The 21,179-nt window shown below is 34.9% G+C and overlaps 1 protein-coding gene across 2 annotated transcripts; it reads left to right on the top strand.

Moving 5' to 3' along the window:
• The first annotated feature begins 448 nt into the window (after positions 1-448).
• LOC149542389 (protein argonaute 7-like) lies at positions 449-6,421 on the top strand. Of its 2 annotated transcripts, none has more exons than XM_089797334.1 (3): positions 449-1,026; positions 1,860-3,198; positions 4,727-6,421. In XM_089797334.1, exons 1-3 carry the CDS (start codon positions 705-707, stop codon positions 6,171-6,173), a joined length of 3,108 nt encoding a protein of 1,035 aa, XP_089653460.1. In that variant the 5' UTR covers positions 449-704; the 3' UTR covers positions 6,174-6,421. The 2 variants fall into 2 exon arrangements, with proteins under 2 accessions (XP_089653460.1, XP_089653459.1); XM_089797333.1 differs by having other exon boundaries at positions 463-1,026; positions 1,848-3,198.
• Positions 6,422-21,179: the final 14,758 nt, after the last annotated feature.

Here is a 21,179-nt window from a genome sequence, read left to right as displayed (position 1 = left end):
TTTTCAATTCCTATACTAAGAACCAAATTATTCTGAAAAACTATTAGCTAATAAAAGCCCCCTTTCCCTTCCCTTGAGAGGTCGTCCCAAACTTGCATCGAAATAGGAGCCCTCCACTTCTTCCAGGGCGCACTTCTCGGAATTGGAAACGAAACAGGAAAATACAAAAATAATGAGACCCGAGCTTATTGTGGAACTTTAAAAGGAAAAAATAAACACGACGCTGCCACGTGGATAAATTAAGCGGCCGAGATCTATTGGAAATTTGAAGCCCAACGAACTCCATGCGACTGTCATGCTAGATAACCAAGCTAACATAACTTTAACCCGTGGGCCCCACACTGCACAGCTTTCTTATCATACTTTTCAACCCAACCCTGGTCAGCTACGTAATCGGGGTTGTAGGAAAATTAACTCGAATAATGAAATTTTTCTTAACCACTAAGCCATTCCGATACAGAAGCCTCCAATTATGCCGGTGTTTCCTAGAAACAGCCTCCGTAATTTCCTTTTATTTTCGTTTTCATTTTCTTGGCGGCTACGGTTTGGGTCGGCTTTTCCCGATTCTCCTTGGTTTCTTGAGAAATTAACACGGTATAAGTCTGTCCTAGGCATTGTATATTTGTAAATGCAGTTGATTTTCGGGATTTCTGCAGATTGACAGGTTTTGCGAGGAGGAGAGGGAAAATATTTTTGAAGGATCAATGGAGAGAGGAGGGAATAGAGGGCGGGGCAGAGGAAGAGGGAGAGGAGATGAGCAGCGGAGGCAACCGGCGCCTCAGGGAAGTGTTCCAGGGAGAGGCCAAGCACGGGGTCAGGGAAGAGCCGGGGGATCCGAACCTGGAACAAATTATGCTGGGTTTCCGCCTGCGTCTGGTCAAGGCTTTGAGCGTGGAGGTCCAAGCCAGGCTGCACCAGTCGGTCAAGGAAGAGGTCAAGGACCTCCTCAGGCATGGGGTCCGCAGGCATGGGGACGAGGAAGGCAACAACCACAACAATTTGCCCCGCAGCCTTCTGTTCAGCCAGGTACATGGGAATGCCAACTGGTTTTTCGATTCTTCCTGTGAAACTACAAATTTTTTGGTTAGGTTTTCGCTATTCGTCTTCGGTAGCTTAGGCTTTATGTAAAATAATGATTAGTTGTAGTTGTTTTCCCCCTTTTTGGTCTTCCGAAATTTAATATACATTCCTGATTGCTGCCATTGAAATTTTTAGTCTAATATCTAGAGCAATCTCTGTTGTGGAAAGTACCAAGGTGTAGGATTTGGGCTTCTAGGCAAAAGGTGTTTAGAAAATATACATATTACATCGTTAAGATTAGTTGTGTATTCATTTGTGTATGTGGTTTCCTGGACGATTCAGTGTATTTGGAGACTGATACAACCAATTTTGCATGAAGTGTTTAACCAACATTTCATGTCTAATGCTTGAGGGGCTGGTAAATCAGTGATATAGGGTGATGCTGGATGACAAATTTGTTTTCTGTTAAAGATCTCCTCGACTTCTTGTTTAGGAAGTTTTAAATAACAAAGCTTCTTCCCTGATGGTTAGCGAAGCAACTGTTATATGTCAGTCAGCTCACTTTAAGCTACAGCCCGAATTTTGTTACAAAGTAGTTCAGAGCAGCTTAGTCAAAATATTGTTCAAAAGAGCATTTGTCAAAGTTCTTCTGAACTACGGTCAGAATTTTGATGCAAGTAGTTCACGGCAGCCTGGTCAAAATTTTGTTCACAAGTGGTTCAGAAGAGCTTTGACAATTGCTGTTTAGGTGGAGTATGGATTGAAATCTTCAATGTTGAAATTGATGTTAACTAGTGTTTTTTTTACGCTTGAATATGATGGATTAGGAATGACTCCAGGTTTGGCTATGGAGGAATCTACGAGGCAAATGGCTCGGCTGAACATTCAAGAACCCCTGGCCTCGGTTAGTGTTCCGCAGAGTTCTGGTACTAGCACTCGCAGCAGTACCGGTGATAGCATTGGAGAACTCAGCACTGGAAATTTGAAGCCTGTAAAGAGGCCAGATGCAGGAGGAAAAAATGGGTCTAAGCAGGTCCGCCTCATTGCAAATCATTTCAAGGTCGAATTCCTGCCAGGTCAACTGATCTTCCATTACGATGTGAACATAACACGACCGTCTGCAAAAAATGGTGCTTCCAAACGTGGAGGAAAGCAGAAAGGAGGCCGTGGTGCATCTACTTCCGAGGTTCAGGACTTGGCAACCACTGTTTCTAGGGCAGATGCGGAAGAGATTAAGAACAAATTGGTTGCAGAGAATCGCGTGGCTTTCCGTGATGCAAAGCCCGTATATGATGGCAAAAAGAACCTCTTCAGTGCGATCGAATTGCCAGAGGGGGATTTTACCGTGAAGCTGTCTAAAGGGGAAGACAAGGAACCTAAAGAATATAAGGTGACTTTAACACTAGCCAACAAGCTAGATGGGCGTAGACTATCAGAGTTTCTAAATAGAAGTTTACGCGAACATGTGACCGTGCAACAGGAAATGTTGCAGGCGTTGGATCTTGTAGTAAGGGAACATCCGAGCAGCAGTAGGATAATCATGGGACGAAGCCTTTATGAAAAAGATAAGCAGCGCCAGGAATATCTTCAGGCTGGCATTGTTGCAGCTAGAGGGTTTTCGATGAGTCTCAGGCCTACAGCACAGGGGCTATCTCTCAATGTGGATTTTTCAGTGGTGGCTTTCCATGCATCTATGCCTGTACTTGACTATTTGTGGGAGAACCGGGGTATTGATTGCCAACCAACCACAGCTCTCAATACAACTGACCGAAAGAAGGCTGAAAGTGCTCTGAGGGGTTTGAAGGTAACTGTCACTCATAGGCTCACAAAGCAAAAATACACCGTGGGGAGACTCACTAAAGAAATTACTAAAGATCTCATCTTCAGCATTGAAGAAAACGGGCAGCAGAAACAGAGCAGCCTTGTGGAATATTACAGGAAGCGTTACAATGTGGATATTCAGTTCAAACTACTTCCTTGTTTGGACCTGAGCAAACAACCAGATAGACCTAATTACGTTCCCATGGAGTTCTGTGTGATTTGTGAAGGGCTACGATATCCAAAGGATAATCTCAATGCAAATCAGCAAAAAGATTTGCGGCTCATGGCTTGTCCCAAAGTGCACGAGAGGCAGAAGATAATCAATCAGATCATGTCACTACCAGATGGACCTAGAAGGTAAGTTTCCATTCAATAGTGTAGTTTTATTTTACTCACCCTGTCTCTCACAATTTTTTTTATAATTTGATTCAACTGTGATGACCTCAACTGCTATCAACATGATTAGTTTACCTTGGAATTTCTGTACTCCCCAGTCACTTTTTAATGAATTTTTATAAGAAACTTGAAATTTAGACTCTCCTGGAACTGTCTTACTGACGACTTCAAATCTATCGTTTCCTCTGTAATATCTGGATAATTATCTGTTGTTATGACTTCAACCATTCCACATCCCACAACACAAAAATACCCTACATTGCGGACAAGTAGGGGTGTAGCACACTAGGTAGCACACTAGATTGAAAATAGCATTACTTTCTTCAAAACTTCGTTTCCTCTGTAATATCTGGATAATTATTATTTTCATCTGTTTTTATGATTTCAACCATTCCACATACCACTGACACAAAAATTCTCTACCTTGTGGACAAGTCGGTGTAGCACACTAGATTGAAAATAGCATTACTTTCTTCAAAACTTGGTTTCATCTGTAATTTCTGGATAATTATTTTTTTCGTCTGTTATGATTTCAACCATTCCACATACCACTGACACAAAAATACTCTACCTTACAAGTAGGTGTAGCACACTAGATTGAGAATAACATTACTGTCTTCAAAACTTGGTTTGCTCTGTAATTTCTGGGTAGTTATTATTTTCATTTGTTGTTATGACTTCAACCATTCCCACACTAGATTGAAAATAGCATTACGTTCTCATAGGTAAAATATGAATGGTTGCTTAACGGCCCACCTTTAAACAATCATTCCGTTTGGTTCCTGGAAGATGACAGGAATTGACTTCTTCAAAATCCAGATCTGAAAATTTTTGCGTTTGTTTCAAAATTGGCAAAATGGAATTACCATACCGGACTTCCAATTTTGCCTCAAAACCAAGTTTTCCAACTTCCTACTAGCAAGTAGGAATTAAAAATCAAAACCTGGTTATGTTTTTTAAGGAGTGTAAAAACAATAGATTGGACTACTTTTTCAAATTTGCCTTCAACTCAAGCTTACGCATAAAAATGTGTCTTCACATGCATCTTCCAAGTGAAACGAACGGTTCAAGTAAAATCCCAAAATTCAGAATGAACAAAACCTCGATTTGGCTAAACCAAGGTCTGTAGAAATCCCAGTTTTTAAAATTCCATGAACCAAACGGTAAGGGAAGAATTATGCCCATTCCTGGCTGAACAACCAATCCACTTCGCACTGTACTTTGCAGTCTCCATGTAATGGTAATTTCACAGTTCTAGTTTTCAAATAATGCAAAGCGAATTGTATTTTAGAACTTTGCTTTTCCCCTTCTTTCATTTTAATTTCACCTAGTTTTCCTCAGCTTATCACAAACCTTGTGGAATAGTTGCTGTAATTCTTTAGCTAGATTTTTGGAGTAAACTAGCATTTTAATGCAATGCATTTAGTTATTCCATTGGAACACCATAATTTCCAACATTTTTGCGGTTTCGTTTTGGTGTTTGATGCAGTGGTCCATATCTACCCCATTTTCAAATAACGGTGGGTGCAGAAATGACTCAAGTGGCAGCACGGGTGCTAGATGCACCCGAGCTGAGGCTGGGTGACCGGGGGCAATTGAGTCGGGTTATTCCCCGGCCAGATGACAGGCAATGGAATCTGCTTAAAAGTCACGTTTTTGATGGGAAAAACATTGATAGATGGGGAATTATACATTTTTCAAAGCAGAAGCCAGAAAGGCAGACTTTTCGGACTGTGGAAATTTTCTGCGATGCCATGGTGCAACGGTTCCGAATCCTAGGCATCAACATGCAATCAAAGGCAATCATCTATCAATCAGATGCAATGAACAAGTTTGAAAATGTGTCACAGCTGAGGCAGACTCTGACGGATATACAGACCAAAAGCAGAGGGCAGTTGCAAATTTTGATATGCATTATGGAGGAGAAGCACAATGGCTACAAAAATCTCAAGCTCATCTGTGAGACAGAAATAGGCTTGGTAACACAATGCTGTCTATGGGAACATGTCAGAAAGTGTGGTGATTCAAAATACGGTTCTCAGTACTTGGCAAATTTTGCTCTCAAGGTCAACGCCAAAGTAGGAGGGAGCAATGCAGCGCTTAATAAGAGCCTCTCCACTCAGTTACCACGCTTTGGGAACGATCACGTAGTCTACTTTGGAGCAGACGTGAATCATCCAGGCAAGCGAGATGAAAGAAGCCCGTCAATTGCTGCAGTTGTAATGAGCATCAACTGGCCCCATGCCAACCGTTATGTGGTCAAGATCCGATGCCAGAAAAACCGTCAGGAATACATTTCCGAGCTTGGAGACATGTCCAAGGAATTGCTAGACGAATATCTCAAGATCAACAAAAAGTTGCCTGAAAGGATCATCTTTTTCAGAGATGGGGTGAGCGAGGGGCAATTCGACATTGTCCTAAATCATGAGCTAATAGCCTTGAAAAAGGCATTCAAGCAATTTGGGGACACTTATAAGCCCGTCATTTCATTCATAGTAGCGCAGAAGCGGCATCACACAAGGCTGTTCCCCACGGGCGACGTGAACACCAAATCAGGCAATGTCCCACCCGGAACAGTAGTGGACACTACAATAGTTCACCCAAGGGAGTTTGATTTTTATCTCTGCAGTCACTATGGTCTTCTAGGCACCAGCAAGCCAACCCATTATCATGTTCTCTGGGATGAGAATAAGTTCAGTTCTGATGAGTTGCAGACACTCATCAACAATCTCTGTTACACATTTGCCAGATGCACAAAGCCCGTTTCACTGGTGCCTCCTGTTTATTACGCTGATCTGGCAGCCTACAGAGGCCGACTTTATGTTGAAGGACTAAGCGGCTCAGATACTTCCTCAGCGTCGTCGTCATCTTCTTCAGCGTCTCTCACAATCCCAAAGATCAGTGTTGGGGTCGAGAACTTCATGTTTTTCCTCTGATACTCTGCATTTTCTCCGCATTTCTGTGCTAGATCACCCTTTTTCCCAAGGGCTTGCAAAAAAATGGTTTTGTGTCGATTTACGAACTTTTTGAATTGTCTGTCATATTTCGAAGACTAGTATATATTGTCCAGTTTTTTTGGAGGGGTCCTTGCGGCAAGGATTCCCCATTCGCGTCCCTGTAAAGGGGCGCAACTTTCTGTGTATGTGTTGACATATTTAATTAAAGTTCTCCGATATTGAAAAAACTTTCTGTGTATGTGTTGACATATTTAATTAAAGTTCTCCGATATTGAAAAGCTTTTGCATGCATTGCGCTTTGAGAACCGAGCAATGTTCAGGGACGCAACCTCCTGTGTATGTGGTGAAATATTTAATTAAAGTTCTCCGATATTGAAAATCTTTTGCATGCATTGCGCTTTGAGAACCGAGTAATGTGATCGTGACTCATTGTACCCGCTGTTTACTAAAACTAAGAAACTACAAGTTGAAGTAGCCGTTAGCCGTCATTGTTATTGAATTTGGAAAAGGACACATTTAATTCATGAAGTGACCTCCAGACGGCGAGATCGTGATCGTGTTTGGACGAATACACAGGCAGGCAGTAACATTGGAGTAACTTATTAAATGCCACGTGGAGTTGAAATCACAGATCAGTTGCCTACATGACGCGTCTGCCCACTATATATGACCGCAAGAGGAAGGTTCTTTGTCAGATCTGAAGAATTATGTACATGTATGTAGTAGCTTAAGAAACCAGACATTGTAAGGCGTAGATTTATCTGATTCGTTACAGCTAATTCTTTAACAGATAAAGATAGGTGGAAAACAAATAATAATAATAATTACACAGTCACTTCGTAATTTGTACGTTCCTTTTGATCGGAGCGAATACTCTTTAAAATGCGTGATGTTGACGTTTTGTGAGGTTTTGGTCGTTTGTTCAAGCAAGGGAAATTTATTGGCTTTACCCACTTCTATACTATTGCAGAGTTAGAATCAGATATTCCCAGAACTACTTGGATTTTTGTGAGGGACATTAAACTCGCCGTCACTTATTATTATATTATTATTTTTATTTGTTATAATGCATCCATCAAGACTATCAACATGTCTTTTAGTTTAGTTGCTCGAACATTGAACGGGTAGGGTATGTCCTCAACCTAATAATTTGGATTTATTAGGTTTTATAGGTAGGAGATATTTTTTTACAGCAAGTCAAATTATCAAAATGTAATACAAATTTAAAAATAATTTATTTTGTTTATTTGATAAAAAGATAAATGTGGAATATAGTTTCATTCAAAACATTCAAATTATGGTTAAGTCAATAGTCTTTATATTATTGATAATATTATTGAGTAGTTATTATAATGTTTTTGGTTATAATTAATTACATTCCTTAGTTCTAATAGTACATTTGATAGAATATTTCTATATTTATTGTTTTATGGGTTGAAATGATTGTATTTTGTTTGAAGTGCAATATTATCTAGATAAGATTTTTTTGTCTATTTGTATAACTATATATAGATTACTTTGCATAATTTGAAGTATATTCAAAACAAAGCCCATCTACTAATTTCACTCTTGATATAACTATAAAGACCTTGTCTCTCTCGTCAAAGCCCATCTACTAATTTCACTCTTGATATAACTATAAAGACCTTGTCTCTCTCGTCTATGCCAATATCTATTGATTCTTTTAAAATAAGCTATTGAGATTTTTGTATAGTGATTCTTTTTGTAGTATAAGCAATTGAGATTTGTGTATAGTGATAGCCTATGATACAGTGATTGGAAACCCAAAGTGATAGACATTATTTGTATACTTCTATAATCTCCATCATTCCATGGTAGCCCATTATATTTCTCAAAATGTGCTACAACATACATGGGCACGTCAAATTGAACCTGTAGTAGCCTTTGATGATGGAGATCCATTAGTAAGCACAACATCTTTGTCTTCCATACACAAGAATAGTCCATGATCTAGCACAGTCTTTGATTCTAGCAAGAAGTGTATCCCTTACATTGGGTCTAGTTAACTAACTTGACTTCTTCATTTCCCCTCTTTTTGTTAAAAATTACGTTTGATTCATTTGTAACAAATTGAACACGTAGTAGTCTAATGCCTAGGTAAGCTCCTTGACTATGTATTTATGACATTACAATGGAATCAACAAGCATTGAGACCATAAAAAGAAATTGCTATGCATCATCGCTAATTCTTTATTATGAATTGTTAGAGCACTTTGCAGTGGAGTTAGAACCATAAAAAGCTAATTAGTAGGGCACATATGAGAAGTGCTAGCTTTTTTTAGCTCATTGATAATTACTTTGCTAATACGCTGGCTTTACACCTTGAAGGCCTTGATAATTTTGGTAGGGTGGTTTGGGGGCATTGCCTAGTGCTATATGATATTTATGATTGTATTGAGGAATGTTTGCAATAAGTTATCCATATTATCCATTTCAACCACCAACTTAGGTGTAATAGGTACATTAAATTGTTAAGCATTTAGGTAAATTTACATAGAACGAGGTGGTGTGGAGGTTCCTAGAAAAGTCTCACTCTACACTTCAAGTAGCGATTTTTGGAAATATGGTAAAGGTGGTCTTTATGGAAGCTTTCATGCATAAACAAATGTATTTTATACTATTAACATGAGGTCTTAAGCATCTAGGAAGGTGGTTCCTCCAAGAATTTGAATATTCAAGGCTATGTCCAAATTGAATTTTTTTAGATAGACAAAAAATTGTCATAGCTATTGGAGGATAAGCATCGATTGTAATTCTATGCCAAGTTTTTTGAAACTAAGTATTGAAATTCATAATAATCTCCTAACAATCTCTTTTAATTGTAATCAATTGCTAAAAAAAGAATGAGTGATGTTTATTTTAAAAGAATTGATTAGAAAACGAAGTCTCAAGTTGGTCATAAGTGCCTCTAGCATTTTAGGTGTTAAGGATCCATAGGGTTTTTGTTCTTTGCATATTAAATAGGTTGATAGCAATCTAAGGGGTATATTATTTTATTTTTAAATATGATGCATAATTACATGTATGTACTAAATAGATTATATGATATATAAGGGCATTTTCATCTTCCTTAGTGAACTTGGGCAAGGCCTTTAAAGCATTAGTAGGAATTGCATCCCAATTTACACCAGTAAATGGTAGGATGATAGGGATCCCATTATGTAATACTCTACCTTTCTACAACCATTATAGTTAGTGATGTCCAACTCTTTTATATTTATCGTATGCATGTTACATCTTATGTTATAATTGATGATGTATAATGATTAAAATACTTGTTATTGATGTAGAATATTGATACCTTGTTTATATGTTTTATATCTTATTATTTTGATGTTGATGTTATTTATATTTATGATATTATTGACCCCATACTTGCATGTCTATGGTTGGCACGTATGTTTTTATAGTTTTGGTTGATGTGCCTAATGTGGTTGAAGGACAAGGCATAGTCACTTGATTACATGATCTACATGATGTACAAATCCCCACTATTGTTTATGTATGTATGCGTGTATGTAATGTAATCCTCTAAAAATGGGCTAGCTAAACCAATTACCCTAGATCTTAATCAAGGGATCAAGCAATATCAAATCAAGCTAATCTCAAGCATAATTGTAGAATTTGATTAGATCAATTTAATTATACGTAATTCATCAACAATAATTAATGTTCAATTATCCCTTAAATTAATTATCCTATTTATTTCATCACATCAAACTAAAAAATGCACATTGCTGGTGATATTATTTTAAAGTGAATTAATTAATTATGTTATTATCCATTTCAACTCACAAAACGATAAACAAGTTTAATTCCAACCAATGTAAATAATGTGCAGGGATAACTCAACTTGCAATCTCAACCTCCCATTGGGAATCAATATCAGCCCCAAAAATTAAACTTAAGTCCATATAAGCAATCTCCCTCAAGGCATTTATCATCTAGATCATTTGTATAAGAAAACTCTACAATTTTGAATTCTCAATCTTGATCAATTATTTGCATCAATATCTAATCAAATTCATTATTCTAGCTTAATTATTCTAGTATGCAATCATGTTAGTTGCATTTTACTTAAATCTTTCATCTCATAAGTGTTTAGTCATAGTTCTAAGAGTATACTAACAAATAAATCAAACTCTTTAGGAAGAAATATGATTATCTGTTTGGTTTATTATTCATTTTTTGATTGATTTTGATTGACTAACCAAGGAACTAATGTATCATTAAAGTGTTGTGTATGCGTGTTTTAAGATCACAATTTAATAGATACATTTTGGTACCCATTGTGGGGCTCTTGCCTTAATTTTCTCACAATTCTTTGTTTGGTAGGTCCAAAAATCTGTATGACCTTTATCATTGATCATACTAAGTTTTTAAGTTCGTACTAGGTATGAAATATCGTATTACAACTTTCCATTAATCATGTCTTGTAATTTGTTGTATAATGCTTTTCCATTAACTGTACCTAGTAAGATTAATCATATGACACATTTTCATTAATTGCACATAGTAAGATTAATCATATGACACCTTTTCATTAATTGTACCTAGTAAGATTAATCATATGATAGTTAACTATTAATTATATTTGCGAAATTAACCCGCATTTGGTTAGACTATTAATCATATTTAGTCATTAATTTTATAGGGTCGTACCATAAATCGTTCAACTCTATACTTTATTTGCAAAGAGTTAAATTTGAGTTTTTATTTGGATTTCAATTAATTTTTCTTACCAGGAAAAATGATATTATTTTTTGTGATAATCTAATTATCTAACCAATCTTCATAGAGATATTTTCTAAAACAATGCATGCCAAAGGTTGACGATGAAAACTACAAATGTGTCTGTGGATGTAGGATGCATGTCAAAGACCTAAAATCAAACTTCTAGTGATTTTTCATGTAGGTTTCCTTGAAAGCTACAACTTAGCACTATTTCTTCATTATGATTTTCATAGGCATCTAGTAATTAGTGTTGTTTTTGTAGTGTTTTATTGATTACTCGGGGATTATGCTCTTCTTCTTAGGAGAATAAAAAACCTAGATGTAATTAGTAGTTTGTTATCAAGATTAGCTATGGGGAATGATTGCATTCTTGACGTGTTAGGAAGTTTTTCATAGTAGGAGAGTATGCCCTTTCCTTTCTAAGGAAATTAGAAATCTATAGAAATCTATGCTTTAGCACCATTCACTTTATTTCATTGCATTCCTTTAGCCAACCTTTTGGTTGAGAAAAAAATCTCCTCGGATGACCCAAGTGGGAACACGGAAAATGATAGCCCTTCCAACTCACTATAAATAAATGCCTTGATATTAAAGTCTTAGAGGACATATTGTTACTATCTTATATACCTTGTGTATCTTGTAATGCTTAATATATTTGCAGGGACAAGCATCATCAATCCTTCCCATGGGACTACGTTATCTTGAGTACTTGAAGTCTCTGTGCCTCAATCTCACTTACAAGACTACATGGTATAGTTGCGAATGAATACCCTTATTAAACACCAATGGAGTAAAGGATACCTAGTTCACTTTTGGAAGTGTGATAATCTAGGTGTGAGGGAGATAATAACTCCTCTAGGACACTCATCATATTGTGCCCTCATATGCACAAAAATTGGAATAATATGACATTGTTTGATCCCCTACAAGTTCATCAATCAATATATTATGATGAGTTTATGATTTTATACCTAAATTAATGAGCAAGATTTTACACACTAGCCTAGCTCCCTAGGGATAAAATTTTCCTGGATTAGTTTGACACATGTTTTTGTTGTATTTGTTCACCTAACATTTGAAAGTTCTATCAGACAAAACCTTGCCAAACATCAACAAAATTCTAAAATAAAATAATACAGATCAAAAACTTAAAAGCTTGTTGGCAGAGTACCTTTCTAAGAGACAATTGTATACACTACTATTGAGTAGTTGTTTTGCATGATGATAATGACATAACTCCTTATGAATTTCTCTCTTGAAAAACTAACCAAATCAACCAACCAATGTTCCAGATGGTTATTCTTCAACCCACTGGGTAGCTCAATTGAAGAAAAATGTATTTTTTCACAAGGAGGCCTTTGCTAGTATCTATAAATCCCGCAAAACTTTGAAAAAAAATGTGACCACAAACAATAGATGTTTTTTGTATTTTCAAATTTATAATGTGCAAGTTTTTAATTATGCAACTACTTGGTCAAATGATTGGTCTGGAAACTAGGGCTTTGCACTCATGGATTAGACATCCTAAGTAGCATCCAAATACCTCATTGAACTCTTTTAATTTATCAACCAAGGATGTAGACTTGAAATGGTATCTACAAAGTATATTCTCTAAACCCTCATATTTGCCATTACTAATCTATGAGAATGAAGCTGCATAATCAACAGAAATGGAAATACTGAATTTAAGTGCAAAATAAAGTAAACTAATAGAGTGCAAGAATTGAATTACAAACAAGATTCTACACTATTTGCATTTTCTATAGGAGGAACCAATAGTTCTATTAGCAATGGCTGCAAGTGCAACAAAGTTCTATCTATTCTAAAAGGCAACGAAAATACTACTCCTACTAACTAGACTCACTCACCAAGTGAACCCTCTTGAATGAGCGAATGATTATGAACTCAAGATAAAGTGCTAAAAGGTAACATTGTCAACAGCACAAACTAAAAATAACAAATATATGTATTGAATGTTGTTTGGATTACAATCACTTCTGAACTAACTCAAAGGCTTGAGTCAATAGCTTATTTATAACATCAAAGGAAAACCAACTTCCCTAAATCTAGGATCCTTCAACAAATAAGGATTCAACATCATTAATAAAATACACCAACGCAGAATACATCCTTCTTAATTGAACAAGTCTTCATTGAATGTAGGGTGCCATAACTCTAGATTTGCACGCGAGTGGTTGACAATTGCATTGACCGGATCTCCAGTTGAAACATTGGCATAGGGCGGCTACATAAATCTAGCACTACTTCCTTTGATTGTGCTCCTTCCATTCCTCTTTGACTTGTTCCTACAAAAAGATTAGTAGACATTCCAGATATCGAAACATATATGTAGTGCCTGCCCCTAGTTCACATTTTGTTTTAATTGCCAAATTCTTTTAGGCCAGTTTTATACTTGATGTTTAGTAGCATTACTTTCAGATTATCAGATGTTGTTTTACACTCAATTTATTATATGATGAGATGACTTGGTACTCTATATTTCATGCATGTATGATGATTATTCAATGTTTTCAATTATCGATGATGATTAGCTAGATGGTTTATTATCACATGTGCTTTCTTATGGATACTTACCCCATACTGCATGTGTATGGTGTGCGTGTTTGTTTTCTTTATGTATGGTGTTTCTGATGTGGTTAAGGAAGGGGATTGTAGTCACCTGCTATTCGGGATCTACACGATGCACCACTTCCTGCCATTGTCTGTTTAGCTTAGAATATTATGTCTATACATGCGTGGATTTTATGCAGGTTGCAGGTACCGGGTATCGACTTCCCTGAATTGCCAGGATGAGCGTACCCTATCGCATTATCTCAATGGTAAGAGAGGGGAGATAAACTCTTAAGTCCAATTCCTAAACCCTTTAGCCAATTGTCCTAATTGATAATTAGGGCAAGTATCTGAGTTAAGTACCCTCCGGATGCATCAAATGATGTTATTTCGTGATTATAACCCTTTTGTTTGATTTAGTATGTATTTTTCTATGATGGGTTTTCGTATGTTGCTTTATGAGTCATTGATGTATTTTCTATTAATTAAGTTTAATTAAAAAGATTAATTTATGATTTAATTTAATAGAAGATTATTATGATATTTTAATATTTGATTATATTTAATTAATTGAGAAATTAATTAAATAGAAAGGAATTAAATTTGGAGATAAAAGTTTAAGGATAATTTAGAACATTATAATATTTATTTAATTTAATAATAATATATTTAGAGTTCATTTTTAAATAAATGCTAAATATTATTGTTATTTAAGTTAATTAAATATTTTATCAATTAAAGTTTCTAAAATAAAGTAAAAAGTGAAAATATATTAATTATTAAAAGTTGTAAGATTGCATGATGCGAGCATGTGTTGAAAATAAAGAAATTAATTAAAAAGATAAAATAAGAGGAAATTATAATGTTATTTTAATTTCATAAAGTGCACATGGGTTTAAAAGTAATAAAGATTAAAAATAGAAGTCAAGTGGAAAAAATTAAATAAAGTTATTTAATGATTCATTTAATATGCATTAAAAAGATAAAGCAAAGATTAATAAAAGATAATTTTGGGTTAACTCAGTTGAGCAAAGAGTCTTCTCGGGTGAATGCACAATTAGTGCCCCGATTTGAGGAGAAAATTTCTTATCACAACTTTGGGGGTTCATTTTTGGGACACACGAATTTGGACCGTGAATTTCAGAGACAGGAATTTTGGAGAGAGTTTTTGGAAGCAAATTTCAGAAGAAGAATTCTAGGAAAGATTTTCAGAAGAAAGTTATTGAAGAGGAGCGAGTTCTCTTATAGATTTTGGGAATTGCGTATTAGCATCAGGTTCAGGTAGGGTCTGGTATGTTGACCCCTAAATGATTTAAGAAATTTAATTTGTTCTGTCTACTTCGTGATTGTAAGAATCTTGTCTTCTTGAATGTATCATTTCTTCGTTCTGGATCTTTTGCTATCCGATTTCATTTGTAATCTAGATTGAACAACTGTTTAGAAACATCCTTCAACAAAATTAATCGGGATTTAGAATTAATTGGGGAGAGTTTTGAGATTTAAGAAAAAAATTCATAAAGTTGGAATTATTTCCTCTATCAGGTTAAAGAAAGAGACAATTTCAAAAAAATAAAATAAAAATAAAAATAAATAAATAAATAAATAAATAAATAAATAAATAAATAAATAAATAAATAAATAAATAAATAAATAAATAAATTTAAAAAAAAAAAAAAAAAAAAAAAAAAAATATATATATATATATATATATATATATATATATATATATATATTGAAATTAAAATAAATTGTTTAATAAATTGGTTTATTTATAAATTTTATAACATAAATAAATAAACTTTAAAAAGAGAAATTAATTAATATTGGAGGAAAGCTTTTATATATTTTTAAAAATATATATATATAAAAAAATAATAATTAAAAAAAAAAATTATTGGGCGGGGGGTATACCCCCACCCGTGCCTTTTAATTAAGGCAGGCCAACTGCAGTGCAGTCGTACCTGCTGATGCAGGCCGACTGCAACAGCAGTCGTGCGCTGCAGTTTCTTTGACTGCAGGAAGCGATTTAATGAATCGTTGTTTTATGTATTGTTTTAAATTTTTTTTTTGAAATTAGTTTTTTTTTTTTTTAATAAGTTTTAAATTAATTTCATTGATGGTATTAAATGTTAAATTTTATTAAATATTTATATAATGATTATAAATATAATTTTTATTTAAATAAAACATTAAGTAATTTAATTAAGAATGATGTTAATAATAATAGGAGTTATTATTATTAAAGGTTAAAATAATGGCTTTTAATAAAATAGTAGCTATTTTATTTAGATCATGATTGATTATTATTATTATTATTTATTTTTATAAAAATTAATTAATTAAATAATTTTAGATCATTTTGTTAGGAAAAAAAAATTAGTTTTTTTAAAAAAATCTGAGAGTAATCTTATATTTATAAATAAATAATCGGGGTTAAGCATAAGGGTAATACTGAGATAATTCTACGTTTGAAACGTACATAGAAATGTGAATTGAACTTTAACTTAAATCCAAGTGTGTTTTTTTTGAAATGTATCCAACTATGAGTTGTACTGCACTATTCTATTTTCTTATGCTGTTATGTTTTGGGATTTTTGGGGTTGACTAGAGTGTTGACCAGTTATAAGATGTTTACCAGAGGCTTGGGAGTTATGTGAATGTGATGGTATGATGAGTTGGTCTTGATCTTTCTAAATCCAACCATGGTAATGTGATGCTATGCTCTATGATATGTTGTATTTGCTTTCTAGTTCCTCGTGTGAAGCTAAGGTGTATGTATTGAGATACCTGACTAAACCATTTTTGAGTCATCGATCAGTTATATTTGATAACCATTTTTGAGTCTCGATCAGTTACACTTGGATTGCTTTCGGTCGCTTGAGAGGACTGAAGTGTTTGTTATGTTCTTGATGATGTCATGTGTTGACTTGACCATTTTGGAGTCTTTAATCAGTATTGTGACTTATCATTGATGCCTTCAGTTGCTGATAGAGAACTGTTGTGATCATATGATTATTATTTGATGCTTACCTGTTGCTCATGAAGAACTGATGTAAATTTTGTGGCTTATCTTTTATGATGTTTTTCAGTCGCTTGTATAGGACTGAGGTGATTTTATTATGATTCTTTAATTCGTGATTTCATGAGCCTAGGGTAGGTTATCTATGTGTAGTGTCGAGAAGTGGCTTGCAATGGGGATCGGGGCCCTAAGAGGCTGCCTGGAGTAACCCATTGTAAGTTGTTTTAACAAGTGAAAACATCTCCTAAATACTGACTTAAATGAACCTAATAAGATAATTGTATGTTCTCTCCCATACCTTGAGTGCTAGTACAGGCTAGGATGGGGTAGAGAGAACGCTTGGTTACGACCTTGCATTCCATTGTATGCCTCGTCAGTACGAGAGGATACTAGTGGCTGCAGGAATCACTAGGGACCCGGGATTCCTAAGGGATTTCTCGGGTAACTTCTATGTGACTTTTGCGATGACACTTTCCCGCTTGCATAGTAGGTTTCCTACGTGTCTTTGTGGTGCCTCTGGGTCTAGATGTCTTTCTATGTTGGAACCTTTGAGTTAGTATACTTTTAGGATTTCCCAGACTTAGAGAGTACTTGTGTTTTGTGTTTGATACCTTGTTTGGGACTTGAGACTATCTCCTCAGCGCGGTGGGAGTGGACCATTTAGGTTCCACGTGGTCGGGTGGTAGTGCTTTTTACTCTTACCATTGAGATCCGTCCGTGGTCACCGTGGCTGGAGCTTTCTTGGTTGGCATTTACCTTCACTATGTTCTTGGATTATTATGATGGATGGTTAGATTTTATGATAGATGTTTTATCATTATGGATGTATGGATGTATCAGGTATGTTATTAGTTTCATTTATTTTACTGTACTTTGTATCATGGATTTGAGGATGATGTATCTTTATCTTTACATATGTATATTCTTTTAAGCCTTTCATACCCTGTGACATGTACAGTGGATGATTGAGCATTCCAAATTAAATTGCCAAGAGGCATTCGAAGCAAATGTATATTATGGACATTGGACTTTCTGATTATTCTTTCATATGTATGTGGTAGTTGTTAGACTTAGAATTAATTAAATTTAAATGTGACTCAACGTCTTGGGATCCTTAAGGAATGTAACTTGTGATGTATGTTTGTTGATGATTACATGTAATTGCTTCCGCTACTATGTGTTTGATGTGTATGTTAGACATTCTTACTTTAAAAAAAAAAATGTTTAGCAAACTTAGTGAAACTTTAGGTTAATTCTTTTGGATCCCTTGGCGGGGCGTTACAATATATTCATCTCAATAACTCATAGAATGCATTAAATGTACATATAGACTAATCCTTGCTCATGGCATGTGGCTACAAGAACCTACCCCATAAAAGTTTGAATGAAGAAAGTGTTCTATCTAAATTATACACACATGATCCCATTTGTCACATATAAGTTTTGACTATAGCATTATATTTATGAAACCATATGATGTCTTCAAAACCATAACAAAGCACAATAATTATACGTTTATACAGAACTTATAATAAAAATTCTTTGAACTTAAAAAGGAAAAGATCCTTCAAATAACCATAAAACCCATAAAACTATACTATTTCATAGCCTCATCATTTCCCCCACCTTAAGGTCTTGCTGGTCCTCCAGCAAGTATGTGGTTTTTGACCAGAGCTCTCATCTTGAAATCTATTGCAACGCTTTATCCCGCTCATCCTTTTTGCCAACTGAAATAGTATCCCTTAGAATCTCTTAGGTGTTCCCAAATTTGTACTTCAGCACCTGTATACATTTAAAAATCATCAAGTCAATTAATTAAATATTTTAATATTTAATTAATAAAACTTCTTCTATTAAGTTTAATAAATTTTTTGATTTATTAAATTAATTCACTTGCTAATAATTAATTAAATATTTGTATATTTAATTAATATTATTCATCTATTAGTATTAATAAATTGTTTAATTCATTAAACTGATTTACTTAAGTCAATCACATTATCCTAAGTCTCTCAAATGATTTTATTAAGTAATTTATTTAAATTACTTAATTATCTAGTCACCCATATGACTACGTCTTTCAGTCCACTTAAGCAATTTAAGTCACGTGCCACCTCATAGTTGCACCAATAATTAATTTTTTTTATTTTTTTATTTTTTATTTTTTATTTTTTTTAAGAGGGGTAAACGCTTTGACCTGGAGCTATGAACCAGTGAGGCCACAAATGGGGGACCTCATCCCCATGAGATTTGAACCTTGATGGCAAGGATAACAACACAACAACTTAACCATCACAACATGCCACTATTGGCAGCACCAATAATTAAATTTAATTAACTATTGAAAATCCTATTTATCCTCATCCATGTGTCCTATTTTATGGGATTAAAAGAGGAGATGTGGCCTTGATTAACTCAACCTCTGAGACACATGTCTCTGGGAGACTAAGTTCTCTTCCTCTTACTCTACTAACTTGGAGTTAGTCAGTCCACCTCATGTAGTCAACAAGGGCTCATGAGACACCTGTCCTTGGATTTTTCTCTAGAGTTGGAGTTCTCTAAAAAGGTCTTGATGAGATGACTGCCAAGTGTCTTTCTTTTTCTTAATATTCCTCTCATAACTCAACTAAATCCTTGATATCCTTCATCTCTTCAATCAAGTCAATCTCATTCATTCGTGTGTCCCTAATTATCTCGCCACCATTAGATGTTTCCACCTAGGCTAAAGTTTGTCCAAAGTCTATAAAAGGAACCCCTTGTTGGAAATATTCAAGATATGACAAGTTACTAAGAGGGGAGGAGTGAATCAGTAACTTCAAAACTTTAAAACAATTCAACACTTTAATCATATATACTATTCACCATTCATTCATCTAATCTACTACATATATGAGAGATCAAACATCCTTAACACATGTACATAATGATTTGGTAACCCAAAAACCTTCTAAATAGAAAGTAAAACTGGGGTGGGGATGATAACCACAAAACTTCAATACTATAGTATAAAGTTGGCCTGTTAAGGCTTACATTGACCACTTCTGGTGATCTACCCTGTTAGGAGCACAAAGGACTACTAGGTCCACCTTGTTAGAGGATTTACAAACATACACTGAAGTATGCACTCTGTTAGGAGATTTATACAAAGATTGTTAAGTCTACCTTGTAAAGGATTTACAAAATTGATTCACTTGTTAGGATGAAACAATGGATCTACTTACAAACTTGATTGCTGATTAGATCTTTGAAGTATAGATCACCTCTTGTGATTGATGAATCTTTACTGCTCTTTGTAGACCTTGTTGAATACTCTGCTTTGCTACTGATTCACTTTTTATCCTTTCTCAAAGCATTACATATCCATTCCTTTTTCATACTCATACTTTGCAAATGATATAATACATTACATATATACGATTCCAATAATTATAATTGCAAGGTCAACCAAAACACAAGTGAACCAAATATTACTGAGTTGGCCAAACAGTAGAAAACTTGGGTTCTTTAAGCTGACTTGGTAACCTTCTAATACTCGGCATCCACTGCATTACTCGGCATTGTCATGCACTCGGTAGAAGTAGAAGCTCGGTCCATACTAATCACACAATATAGCTTGGAACTCGGTAACCATTGGAGACTCGGTAGATATAGTATCACTTCAGTAAAAATTGAATCATTCGTTTACCTTGTTCTCACTTGGTAAACTCTACACTTCCATTACTCGGTAAAAATTGAATCGTTCATTTACCTTGACTTCACTCAGTAAACACTACACTTCCATCACTCAGTGAACACTATAGACTCGGTAGATATTGCTGGACTACACATTCACTCAGTAGCTTCAAGAATGCTTGGTGTGAACTGCTTAAGTGATGAACCTACAAGGTAACCACTGAATGCTCGGTATATACTGTAGATTGAGTGATGAGCTCGGTAATCATTCATAGTCAAATAAGTGTTGTTACTAATGACAAATACAATATAATGCCTACACCCCTATCTCCTCATTTCGACATCTAGATTCATACTCAATTGTAACATTTCAAATTAGCATTAGAAGCATTCTCAAGCAATCAATTATCCATTTTCATAACCCATTTGCATTATCATCCATTTTCATCATTTAGTTATTTTAGGATCATTACATTTGATCTAGTATTGAAGTTCATACATCTCCGAGATCTTGAAACAATCTTGTAGAAGGGAGCTGATCAAAACTCGAGGGCTCACAAATCAAGAAGACTCAAGGCTAGGAGGACAATGGAGGCACATTGCATATGGTAAGGAAATGTACATATTTTGTTTTGATTTGCAATCATTCATTATGTGTGCATTTATTAGCCTAGATTTGATATAAAGGTATTGACACATAAATTTGTATACATCTTTGGCACCCACTGTGGGGCTTGCCCCATTTTAACCAAAACTTGTTTTTCTCTTTTTAGCAGGTTTCCATTTTTGAAAAGTTTCTATTTTTAGTAGGTTTCCATTTCGAGGAAGTTTCCAGTTTTAGCAAGTTTCCTTTTTCAAAAAGTTTCCATTTTTAGTAGGTTTTTTTTCGAGAAAGTTTATGTTTTTAGCAAGTTTCCATTTTTGGAAAGTTTTCGATTTTAGCAATTTTCTATTTTTAGTAGGCTTCC

Source organism: Cupressus sempervirens, chromosome 8, assembly GCF_028749045.1.
Source record: "Cupressus sempervirens isolate cs-2001-9-10 chromosome 8, ASM2874904v1, whole genome shotgun sequence".
NCBI lineage: Eukaryota > Viridiplantae > Streptophyta > Pinopsida > Cupressales > Cupressaceae > Cupressus > Cupressus sempervirens.
This window is presented reverse-complemented; position numbering and strand designations above follow the sequence as displayed.

Coding starts and splice junctions, on each gene's coding strand:
- LOC149542389 (XM_089797333.1), top strand. CDS start 705: ATGGAGAGAGGAGGGAATAGAGGGCGGGGCAGAGGAAGAGGGAGAGGA. Junction 1,027..1,847: donor GCAGCCTTCTGTTCAGCCAG/GTACATGGGAAT, acceptor ATGATGGATTAG/GAATGACTCCAGGTTTGGCT. Junction 3,199..4,726: donor CTACCAGATGGACCTAGAAG/GTAAGTTTCCAT, acceptor TGTTTGATGCAG/TGGTCCATATCTACCCCATT.